At 43.3% G+C, this 12,893-nt stretch overlaps 1 protein-coding gene across 6 annotated transcripts in view; it reads left to right on the forward strand.

Annotated features, from left to right (window-relative positions):
• The window catches only part of LOC100991444 (chromatin remodeling regulator CECR2), a 192,501-nt gene that overhangs the window by 109,676 nt on the left and 69,932 nt on the right, over window positions 1–12,893 (forward strand). For all 6 annotated transcript variants that reach the window (XM_034948891.4, XM_055105568.2, XM_034948894.3 and 3 more), the window contains exon 2: window positions 1,527–1,621. In XM_034948891.4, the coding sequence (XP_034804782.3) occupies window positions 1,527–1,621 (95 nt within the window). The remainder of the gene's footprint in view (window positions 1–1,526; window positions 1,622–12,893) is intronic.

Consider the following 12,893-nt stretch of genomic DNA (forward strand, 5'->3'; position numbering starts at 1 on the left):
CTCACATTACTCCCCTTCACGTAATCTACAGAATAGTTAAACTGAACCTAATATCCTCCTGCACCTGGTCATGCCCCGCCTCTCTCCATTGTCACTCGGTCACAATTACCATCTCACGAAATCTCCCAGGCTTCCACAGCAGAAGTAACCCTTTTCTTCTCAGCTCCCATAGCGTGTTTTCTGTACCTGCTAGTACTGATCGATTTGTGTTTTTTGTTTGTTTGAGACAGTGTCTCACTCTGTCGCCCAGGCTGGAGTACACTGGCACGATCTCATTTCACTGCAATCTCTGCCTCCTGGTTTCAAGCGATTCTTGTGTCTCAGCCTTAGTAGCTGGGATCACAGGTGCGTGCCACCATGCCTGGCTAATTTTTGTATTTGTAGTAGAGACAGGGTATGACCATGTTGGCTAGACTGGTCTCAATCTCTTGGCCTCAAGTGAGCCACCATGCCTGGCCAGAGCCGTATTATTTCTATATAAGAAGGAAACCACCCCGTTTTGTGTCTGCTATCATGTAATTGCTGTTAAGATCACAACTTGCATCTTATGCACATCTCGTACTTTTCAGAACCGTTAATAAGATTGTCAGAAATTTGTTTTTTCTGGGGATTACTGATCTGGTTATGAGCAAGTCAAACCATAGGGAGCAGACTCTTGGGAAATAGTTTGCATGCAGAAGATTGCATCCTGGTTGAAAGAATGTGGGCAAACTTTTCTAGTAGGAGACTTGATGGCCTAGAAGATATTCTGTCATCTAAGAAAATATCTGCTTATTTTGGGGGTGTTGGGAAGGGAAATAGGATCTCCTAAAGTTCCCCACCACCACTTTTTGTCCAGTGGCCCCTTTCCAAACAATTCCTTGTTGGAATACCGTGTCGAGGCAAGCTGAACCCCAAGGAAAGCAAAGACATTCACACAGACGTTACCTCATTCTGTTTAGATGATGTAAGATTAGCCTTGGATCTCGCAATCACCTTTCATCAGCCATGTAGGTGTGGCGTCCCAAAATAAAAATTGTCATTATCACTTACTAACAAATGCCATGCAAAATACAGTGTTTCTTTAAAGCTGTTGCAGATGGTTTATCTCTTGAGAAGGTTGAGTAAATGACAAATGTTTCATAAACAATTACATGAGCAATCCTTTCCTCTCTTTTTCTATTAAAATAGCAGTACAGCACATTTGTATTTATACTCGATTATATATAATCAAAGAGTTAAGCTCTTTAATTATGCAGCTAGCATTGATTTATCAAAAAGAGTTATGTGTGTTTCTTCTCATGTGCCGGTAAGAGGAATGGGGTTGGGGAGAGAGTAGTGAGAGAAATAAAACCCTGGGAAAAAGAAAACGCGGAATCCGGTTGCTCTTCTCACAGTAGCCAGAAGGAAGGGCAGAGCTGATCTCTGGCAAGTCCTTCCGCTGCTGGGACCATTCAGTTCTTGGGGCTTGTGCTGGCAGTAGGGAGGGGCGTGTATTTTAAGAAATCTCTGTTTGATTTCTCAACTTCCCTCTCTCCCTCCCTCAGGAGTTAGAAGCCGCTCTTCACAGAGATGACGTGGAGTTTATCAGTGACCTGATTGCCTGCCTGCTTCAGGGCTGCTATCAACGAAGAGATATCACGTGAGTAATTCTGATCTTTCAAAGCATTTCTTGCGCCGAGAACTAATTAACCAACCATAGTGATGTTTCCTGTCTCCTGTGACAAACCAGAACCGATCATTAGGCATCACGGGACACTGTAGATGGAGGACGTACACGTAAATTTCCAGGCTGTGTTTGGCTCATTCGGCAGTTGAGTTTTTATTCCATCATAATCTTTGAGTTTATTTCATTCTCACAAATCCATATCACTTACTCTTGGATACCCCAGCTAACATATTTTAGTGTAGAATTTCTTCTTATATTTGCCTTTTTCTGATTTTGCAGTATTGGTAAAGTATTGCCTAAGAAATCAAAACTAGTTTTTATTACCTGTCATTTGAGTATCTTCTGTTGTTTACATAGCCAGCAGCAGTGATGTAATAAAAAAAAAAAAAGAGATGTGTAGAGACGTTGAGCAAAATGTGATGTATGGAGACAAATAAAGGAGAGTCCTGATAGGACCTCTTGTTTTGATCTTTACTTAATACACATTTCTTTGCTACGTGTCTGTATAGGACAGAACTACAGGGCAAACTCACAAAAAGGTGAGATGCAATGGGTTTCCCGGTCTCTTGCCTTCTGATGCCATGTAGGGGGTTTGAGTTGTTATGGTTTGCCTTTCTCAGATAGGTAAAATGGTATCAATTTTGTTTTTTTTTTTTGAGACGGAGTCTCACTCTGTCGCCCAGGCTGGAGTGCAGTGGCGCAATCTCGACTCACTGCAAGCTTCACCTCCCGGGTTCACGCCATTCTCCTGCCTCAGCCTCTCGAGTAGCTGGGACTACAGGCACTTGCCACCACGCCCGGCTAATTTTTTGTATTTTTAGTGGAAACGGGGTTTCACCGTGTTAGCTAGGATCGTCTCGATCTCCTGACCTCGTGATCTGCCCGCCTCGATCTCCCAAAGTGCTGGGATTACAGGCGTGAGCCACCGCGCCTGGCCAAGTATCAGATATTTTTGTTCTAATGAATTCAGTCTGTTAGGGCTGGGAAACGATGCTTGTTGTTAATGTGCAATAAAGTTGTAGACAAGGTAAGAAGGAGATGTAAATGCTGTTTTTCTCAGGGTGGAAGTCTGCATTCTCTAGGGGAGAGTTATTGTTCCTGCACTAAGTATAATGACTTTTCCCCCTAGAATACCCAGGTTGTATTTGTAAATAAAAATACACATAAAATATACCTTAGAATATTTTCTTCCGTTCTCTATTTAGGATGTAGACTTGGGAGTTTGTAATTTTTAAGCACTGTTGTATTCATACCTTGTGTTTAATTCCACATTTTCATAACCTGGAATTTTTTTTCATTATAGCAATCAGTTTTCTTATAACCACATTTTCTAAATGTCATTGTCAAATAATCCAGTCTGGTAGCTGACAAGTTATGTCTGGCTTTTAGCTGTTATAAACATATATAATGCATAGCTTTGTACAAAATTCACCAGGTTCCTAGAAGTACATCACTCAGTCAAAAGATATGCCCATTTAAGATCTTCATTTTAAGCAAGGCTTAAAGGCTTTTGCCAGGTTTCCCGTCACAGAGGTGGTTGTATTTTAGCCTTAAATGATCAGTGCGTGAGAGTGTCTGCTTGGATGATCCTTGTGAGCCCTCTGTACACAGACTAGTAGGTACTGGCAGCACAAACACTCACCAGATCTCTTAGAGTTCACAGTTCTGACAGGGAGGTCCACGAATCATTACAGTAATGATTATATAGTTGCCAGTTATGTAATTACAACAGTAAGTGCTTAGAAATAAAAATACAACATTCTAACAGAGCATACAACCTGGGGTAAGAAAGTGACTTGTGAACTGAGCCTTCACATATGGGCTGTTTTCTCTCATAGGATATTCCTCCGTGGCTGAGTTCATCCCTCTAATTTGTCCTTCTGTTTAAAATTGATCTTAACTAATTCTGCTTGTTTGTTCTTCCAGATAGTGGTTACAAAGTTATGTCCTGTTCTTTAAGAACTCCCCTTATCTAATCATTCTAACTAGAATCAAATAAACCTATGAAGAAATGTGGGCAAAATTGACATCCCTACAATGTGGTCTTTTTTTTGGGGGGGGGACAGGGTCTTGCTCTTTCACCCAGGCTGGAGTGCAGTGGCAGGATCCTGTCTCACTGTAGCCTCGACCTGGGGTCTAGCAGTCTTCCCACCTCAGCCTCCTGAGTAGCTCAGGACAGGACTGTGCCACCATCCCCAGCTGATTTTTAACAATTTTTTGTAGAGACAAGGTCTGTGTTCCCTGGCTGGTCTTGAACTCCTGGTCTCAAGCGATCCTGCTGCCTTGGCCTCTCAAAGTGCTGGGATTACAGGTGTGAGCCACTGTGCCTTGCCCCTACAAGTATTTATTAAATAATAGAATACCGTATCCCTCTATCTGTCTTTAATTTGCAGAGTTTATTGGCCTTGATTTTTTTCTTGAGTTAGTATTCTTTTGACTCTCTAGGATTATTATCTATCTCTTTTTTCAGTGTTAATACTCATGTCTGCTTCAAGCTGTATTATCCACTGTTAAGTAACAAATTACCCTAAAACTTAGCAACTTAAAACCACAAAAAGTGTAATCTTACAGTTTCTGTGGGTCAGGAACCTGGACAAACCACTACTGGTGTGTTTAGCTCGAGTTAGCTTACAGGTCTGTGATCAAGGTACCAGTGACAGCAGTCATCTTGAAACTTACTACTCATGTATAATACACACACACACACACACACACACACACACACACACACAGAGAGAGAGAGAGAGAGAGAGAGAGAGAGAGAGAAAGAAAAGTGCTCATTTCCTAATTCTAAAGCTCAATGAATTTTCACAAACTGAACACACCTGTGTAACAGAGAACCTGGACAAGAAAGAACACTACAATCTACTTTACTTTTTTCCCTGAAGGGAATTGCCTAAAATGATGGTTCCACATGTGTGGTTACTGTGAATGTACACTCGTTCTTGTCTGAAGTTCTACTTTGATCTCATTCTAAAGAAAGAGAAATTTGGATAAGTAAATGTTTACCTGTTATGCCTCCAAGACTAAACTGTTATATGCAGCTTAAAAAGTTACTTAATTTCGGCCGGGCGCAGTGGCTCATGCCTATAATCTCAGCACTTTGAGAGGCCGAGACGGGCAGATCACTTGAGGTCGGGAGTTCAAGAGCAGTCTGGCCAATGTGATGAAACCCGGTCTCTACTAAAAATACAAAAATTAGCCAGGCGTGGTGGTGCACGCCTGTAGTCCCAGCTACTCAGGAGGCTGAGATGGGAGAATTGCTTCAACCCAGGAGGCGGAGGTTGCAGTGAGCCAAGATCGCACCATTGCACTCCAGCCTGGGCGAAAGAGCGAGACTCCATCTCTTTAAAAAAAAAAAAAAAAAGGCCGGGTGCGGTGCCTCACGCCTGTAATCCCAGCACTTTGGGAGGCGGAGGCGGGCAGATCACGAGGTCAGGAAATCAAGACCATCCTGGCTAACACGGTGAAACCCCGTCTCTACTAAAAATACAAAAAATTAGCCGGGCGAGGTGGTGGGCGCCTGTAGTCCCAGCTACTTGGGAGGCTGAGGCATGAGAATGGCGTGAACCCGGGAGGTGGAGGTTGCAGTGAGCCAAGATCGTGTCATTGCACTCCAGCCTGGGTGACAGAGCGAGACTCTGTCTCAAATTAAAAAAAAAAAGTAACTTCATTTAGTTGTGCATAATTCGCCTCATCTATAAAATGGAATTAGTGACAATATTCAGTAAAGTTATTATGAGGATTAAACGAAATGATGAGTGAGAGTAATCATCATGTATAGAAACACTATGCCTAGTTCCTCCAAAGGCTCAGCAGAAAACAGATTTTGACTCAAGCAACTGTCTGTATCCTTTTCTGTTGTGGTTTGCATGTTTTAGAACAGGGGCCAGCAAATGTTTTTTGTAAAGGGCCAGATAGTCAATACAGGCATGCATCACATACTGTCATTTTGTTCAGTGGCAGACCTCATGTACGACAGTGGTCACACGAGGTTGTGATAGACACAAAAATTTTTATCCCCTAGAGATATTATTGCCCTTGTAACATGGTTGCACATGCATTACTCATGTGGTTATGGTGATGCTGGTGTAAACAAACCTAGTGCGCTACCAGTCATATAAAGACCTAGCACTTACAGGCCAGGCGTGGTGGCTCACGCCTGTAATCCCAGCACTTTGGGAGGCTGAGGCGGGCGGATCACGAGGTCAGGAGATCAAGACCATCCTGGCTAACACAGTGAAACCCCATCTCTACTAAAGATACAAAAAAGTAGCCGGGCGTGGTGGTGGACACCTGTAGTCCCAGCTACTCGGGAGACTGAGGCAAGAGAATGGCATGAACCCGGGAGGCGGAGCTTGCAGGAAGCCGAGATCGCGCCACTGCACTCCAGCCTGGGTGACAGATCGAGACTCTGTCTCCAAAAAAAAAAAAAAAAGGGCGTGGCATGGTGACTCACGCCTGCAATCCCAGCACTTTGGGAGGCTGAGGCAGGTGGATCACAAGGTCAGAAGATCGAGACCATCCTGGCTAACATGGTGAAACCCCGTCTCTACTAAAAATACAAAAAATTAGCCGGGCGTGGTGGCAGGTGCCTGTAGTCCCAGCTACTCGGGAGGCTGAGGCAGGAGAATGGCGTGAACCCAGGAGGCAGAGCTTGCAGTGAGCCAAGATCATGCCACCGTACTCCAGCCTGGGCGACAGAGCGAGACAAGACATAGCATATGCCATCATGTACAACTACGTAATAGTTGATAGTAAACAACTCTTACTGATTTCTGTATTTACTATGCCGTACTTTAAATCATTATTTTAGAGTGTATTCCTTCTAGTTTTGTTTAGTTTTTTTGACACGGGGTCTCACTCTGGCACCCAGGCTGGAGTGCAGTGGCGCAGTCTTGGCTCCCTGCAATCTCCACCTCCTGGTCTCAAACGATCTTCCCACTTCAGCCTCCCAAGTAGCTGGGACTCCAGGCGTGCACCACCAGGCCCATCTAATTTCTTTATTTTGGGGTAGAGATAGGGTTTCATCATGTTGGCCATGATGGTTTTGAACTCCTTTTTTTTTTTTTGAGACGGTGTCCTGCCTCAGCCTCCCCAGCAGCTGGGACTACAGGTGCCCACCACCACACCTGGCTCCTTTTTTTGTATTTTTAGTAGAGACGGGGTTTCACCGCATTAGCCAGGATGGTCTCGATCTCCTGACCTCGTGATCCTCCCACCTTGGCCTCCCAAAGTGCTGGGATTACAGGCGTGAGCCACCGCGCCCAGCCTAGTTATTTTTAAAAAGTTAACTATAATATACAGCAGCCTCAGGTGGTCCTTCAGAAGAGATTCCAGAAGAAGGCATTGTTACAGGAGATGACAGCACCGTGCATGTTACTGCCTTGAAGACGTTCCAGTGGGACAAGATGTCGAGGTGGAAGACAGTAATATCGATGATCCTGACCCTGTGTAGGCCTAGGCTGATGTGTGTGTTTTTGTCTTCCTTTTGAACAAAACGGATCAAATGTAAAAAATAAAAAATTTCAACAATAGAAAACAGCTTATAGAATAAGGATATAAAGAAGGCCGCCACACAGTGGCTCATGCCTGTAATCCCAGCACTCTGGGAGGATGAGGTGAGAGACGGTTTGAGGCCAGGAGTTCGAGACCAGCCTGGGCAACATAGCAAGACTCCGTCTCTACTAAAAAATAAAAATAAATGAATTAGCTGGGCAACATAGCAAGACCCCTGTCTCTACTAAAAAAATTAAAATAATTATCTGGACATGGTGGTGCATGCATGTAGTCTAAGCTACTAGGGAGGTTGAGGTGGGAGGATCAGGAGTTGGAGGCTGCAGTGAGCTACGGTCCCTACTGCACTCTAGCTGTGGCTACAGAGCAGAAAAAAAAAGAAAAAAATATTTTTGTATAGCTCTAAAAAGTGTTTTAGGCTGTTATTACAAAAGAATCAAAAAATTAAAAGTTTGTGAATTTTTAAATGTCATAGTAAGCTAAATTTATTATTGAAGGAAAGGTTTTTTTTAAAATAAACATAGTATAGCCTAAGTTTACAGCATTTAGAAAGTTTACAGTGATGTACAGTCATGTGCCAAGCCTTCACATTCATTTACTACTCAGTTACTGATTCACCCAGAGCAACTTTAGTTCTGCAAGCTGCACTCATGACAAGTGCTTTATACAGATACACCATTTTAAAAATCTTTTGTACCATGTCCTTACTATACCTTTTCTATGTTTAGATGTGTCTGGATCCACAAATCCTTAACATTCCATTACTGTGACTTACAGTATTCAGTACAGTCAGGTGCAGTATAGGTTTGTAGCCTAGGAGCAGTGGGCTATGCCATATAGTCTAGGTGTGTAGTAGGCTCTACCATCTAGGTTTATGTAAATACACTATGATGTTTCCACAGCAACAGAATCACCTAACCACGCGTTTCTTAGAACATATCCTTTATGTTAAGCAATGCGTGACTGTTTTAGGCCCTCACTTGCAACAGAGTCTCACTCTGTTCCCCAGGCTGGAGTGCATTCCACCAATCCTAACCCATTGCAGCCTCAAACTTCTAGATTCAAGCAATCTTCCTGCCTCAGCCTCCTGATCCTGAGGAACTAGTGTTACAGGTGCACACCCACCTTGTATTTTAGACTCTGTGTTGCAGCTAATCAGCTCTGTCACTATGAAAGCAGCCATAGGCAATACAGAAAAACCAATAGTGACTGTGTCTTATTAGAACTTTCTAATCACTGAGGTTTGACTTTTGTATCATTTTCACCTGCCAGGAAAGACTGTTTTTCTGTTGTTGTTTTTTTTAATTTTTTTCCCCCACCATTAAAAAATATAAAAACCATTATTATAGGCTGTTTTTTGTTTGTTTGTTTGTTTTGTTTTGTTTTTAAGGGAGGTCTGGCACAACGTCTCAAGCCTGTAATCCCAGCACTTTGGGAGGCCAAGGTGGGCGGATCACTTGAGGTCAGGAGTTCGAGACCACGTCTCTACTAAAAATTCAAAACTTAGCCGGGTGTATTGGCACACGCCTGTAGTCCCAGCTACTCTGTAGGCTGAGACATGAGAATTGCTTGAACCTGGAAGGCAGAGGTTGCAGTGAGTCGAGATCATGCCGAGATCATGCCACAGCACTCCAGCCTCTGCGACAGAGTGAAAGTGTGTCTCAACAAAAAAGGACATCAGGCCAGATTTGGCCCTCGGGCTATAATTTTCCGACTCCTGTATTTAGGAAGCTAGTTACTATTCCAGTTCCACTGACTCAATCTAATCTTTAAAATTGAAATATAGAAGCCACATTTCCTTTCAACCGTACTCTCCAACCTGAGGTTTTTGCACTTACAGGACAGCATAACACTGTCTACTCATGGAAATGATACTGGCCAGCGTGTCCTATGTCCTGGACGCTGCCAACTGCTTCTCAAGAACACTCATTTAATCCTTCCGACAGCCCTCTGATAGAAAGTCCTCTCCCATCCTTCCATCAAGGATGAGGAATTTGAGGCACAGAGAAGTGAAATAAATTGCCCAAGGTTACACAGCTGGTAATTGAGACGGTACAGATCTGTTTCCTAGACCTCCAACTCCTAACTGCAGCCCCATGCTGTAAATGAGAAATATAGAAGAAAAATGTTAAGTAAAACAGTTTTCCTTGAAAACAGGATTTTTAACTCTTTGACATACTAAGGAAGCCTGTGAACCCCATCTAAAAATAATGTTTTGAAATCATAAGATTACACCCGAACCCAATTATACTGAAAAGTAGTGAAGTATTGGCCGGGCGTGGTGGCTCACGCCTGTAATCTCAACACTCTTGGGAGGCCGAGGCAGGCCGCTCACATGAACTCAGGAGTTCGAGACCAGCCTGGGCAACATGGTGAAACCACGGCTCTACAAAAAGTATTATACAAAAATTAGTGGGGTACAGTGGCGCACACCTGTAGTCCCAGGTACTCGGGAGGCTGAGGCAGGAGAATCAGTGGAGCCCAGGAGGCGGAGGTTGCAGTGGAGATGGTGCCACTGCACTCCAGCCTGGGTGGCAGAGTGAGACCCTGTCTCAAAAAAAGAAAAGAAAGTAAAGTATTGAAGAATGAAATTTTTGATATAGTTAGTGTTGTATTCATCTAACAGCAGAGCTAATTTCCCAAAATTACTGTCTTCAGGTCTCAGCATAAGTGCTATTTGGAAATATCTGCAATATCTATATGATTTCAGTGGAAATCAGTTATTTCTGTGGACCTCTGCTTTAAAACGTGGGTTTTGTTTGTTTTGTTTTTGTTTTGAAGACGAGATCTCACTCTTCAGCGCAGTCTTGAGTGCTGTGGCGCAGTCATAGCTGACTGCAGCCTCCAACTCCTGGGCTCAAGCCATCTTCTCACCTCAGCCTCCTAAGTAGCTGAGATGACAGGCAGGCACCACCGTGCCCATCTAAAAGGGTTTTTAAATCCTAGATTGATCTGCAGTTCATAGTCAACAACTTAGACGTAAAAGGAACCTCATCATCAAGTACAGTTTATTTTTTTACCTGAGGAAACGAAGGCAAAACAAAACTGGTATAAGCCTGAGAGACATCGAGAATAAAGTCTCAATTCAAATGATTTTTTCAGGAATTTGTTCATTTTGTTGCCAAAATAAAGTGGTATTTTCCTGGGTGTAAGGCGTGGCGCTGGACTCCGAGGAGGCCGCCGTGATGCTGTGGAACCCTGTGTGCCTGTATGTGACACGCCACTGGGGGCGTGTCAGTCACATGCTAGTGTTCACTGTCACACTCTGGAGACGCCCCTTGCGGCTTGGATGAAGCGTCAGCCACTGGGAAAGCCCACATGGCTGGGAACGCGGGTGGCCTTGAGGAGCTGAGGGCAAGCCTTACTACAGCTGTGCATTCTCCCCAGGAAAAACTAGGCCATTAGAAAGAATGTTAGGCAAATAATGCAAGTCACAGAAGCATACACACCAGTGACTTATTAAGCGTAAGGCAAGGAGAACCAAATAAGGATACATATATATGGAAAACTTACGAAGAAGATCAAGTGAAAGCTTATCGCAATTCAGGAAAGTTATCATACCTGGTAAGCAGGGAGAAGACAGAAGGTATGGATAAGCACAAGTGGTGATTCTCCAGCCTTGCAACACAATCACCCAAGGGTGGTTACAACACAAATCGCTGGGCCTCACCAGCGTTTCATTCCGTAGGCTTGGGCTGGGGCCTGGGAACCTGCATGCTGTGCAAGTTCTGGGTGGTGCTGATGCTGCACGCTGCTGGTCCAGGACTTCGCTGGAAGGTCACTAATCTAAGGCACTGCTCACTTTCTGTTTTTCAGCTCGATGGTGAAAAGTGGATTCTTCATTTTTGACAATTCTTTGCCTTTCTCTTTTAATATAAAACTTAAGCAGAGTTTTGATTTGATACTAACACGTTCTTTGCAACACTACATACTTTTTCTTCTATATTCTCCCTGGAATTGCAAATCTGGTCAGTGGGTTTTATGGTCCTGTATCAATAAAAATACTTTAGGAATTTAACTAGTGGCTCTTTCAGCACCTTTGTTTTCCATTGGGAAGTAACCTGGCAAATTGAGCACTGGGTAGAAAATAGGAACTTCTGATTTGCTCTTTGCTGTCAAAGTAAAGCTACAATTGAATCAAACTGTGTTTTGAGCTACGGTTTAAGCAGCGTAAAAATATTTTTCATTGGTTGGGCGCGGTGGCTCATGCCTGTAATCCCAGCACTTTGGGAGGCCGAGGCGGGTGGATCACTAGGTCAGGAGATGGAGACCATCCTGGCTAACGCGGTGAAACCCCGTCTGTACTTTAAAAATATAAAAAATCAGCCGGGTTTGGTAGCGAGCGCCTGTAGTCCCAGCTACTGAGGCAGGAGAATGGTGTGAACCCGGGAGGCAGAGCTTGCAGTGAGCCGAGATCGCGCCATGCACTCCAGCCTGGGTGTCTCAAAAAAATTTTTTTTCATTAAATACTCATGATGATAATACTTACTGCTAAAATGTTTTTCCTTTTGTCCGTACATCTTTAGTAGAGTGCTCTTTATAGAACGCAGACTGATTTGTGCTTCAGTATGGTCTTCACCCACTGTCCTGTGGCTTACACTCTTAAACGGTAATTCATCAACATTGTATATTCAATTTTTCATTTATTTATTTATTTATTTATTTATTTATTTATTTTGAGAGAAGTCTCGCTCTTGTCCCCCAGGTTTGAGTGCAATGGCCTGATCTCGACTCACTGCAACCTCCACCTCCCGGGTTCAAATGATTCTTCTGCCTCTGCCTCCCAAGTAGCTGGGATTAAGGCACCCACCATCATGCCCGGCTAATTTTTGTATTTTTAGTAGAGACAGGGTTTCACCATGTTGACCAGGCTGGTCTCAAACTCCTGACCTCAGGTGATCCGCCCCCCCTTGGCCTCCCAAAGTGCTGGGATTACAGGCGTGAGCCACCGCACCCGGCCTCATTTAATTTTTAATTATGGATCTAGCATTGCGTAATAGATTCCCTAATTTAGGTCCCTTATAAACAAACATTTAGTGTTTTGGGTTCTCTTTACAGAAATATCTGTCATCTTTTTGGAAATGACAATACTTCTGTTAAGTAAGTTCATCGTGTCTTTTTTAACATAGGCCAGTGTTTTGTAACAAATGAGGGCACCACATAGTCACTATCCTACTGAAGAAAATAGACATTTCTGTCTTCCCAGAAAGTTTCCTTTGTAGTCAGTCTTCCCCATACCTACATTGTACACCTGGCAACCACTGATGACATTTTTATCACTATAGTTGGAGCCTAACCTGTTCTAGAACTGTATGAATGGGATCACACAGTGTGAAATGAACTCACATCAGCTTCTTTCATTCACATAGTGCCTGTATGATATTCACCCATGCCATTGTTTGTATCAGTGGTTTATTCCTTTGAGGGGGGTGGGGGACTAAATTGTATCTAGTGAAAAATATATCACAATTTATTGAATCTGTTCTTGGGATGAGCACTTAGGTTGCTTCCAGTTGGAGCCTATTATGAATGAAGCTGCTGTGAACATTTGCATACAAATGCTTGTGTGCACTTAATTTCATTTCTCTTGGGAATTGCTGGTGGGTCGCATGGTAAAAGTATGTTTGACTTAAACTGTGAAATTATTTTCCAAACACTTGCAACATTTACGTTTCCACCAGCAATATCTGAACAGTCCAGTTGCTTCATATCTTTTTACATTTTTATT

This window comes from Pan paniscus, chromosome 23, assembly GCF_029289425.2.
Source record: "Pan paniscus chromosome 23, NHGRI_mPanPan1-v2.0_pri, whole genome shotgun sequence".
NCBI lineage: Eukaryota > Metazoa > Chordata > Mammalia > Primates > Hominidae > Pan > Pan paniscus.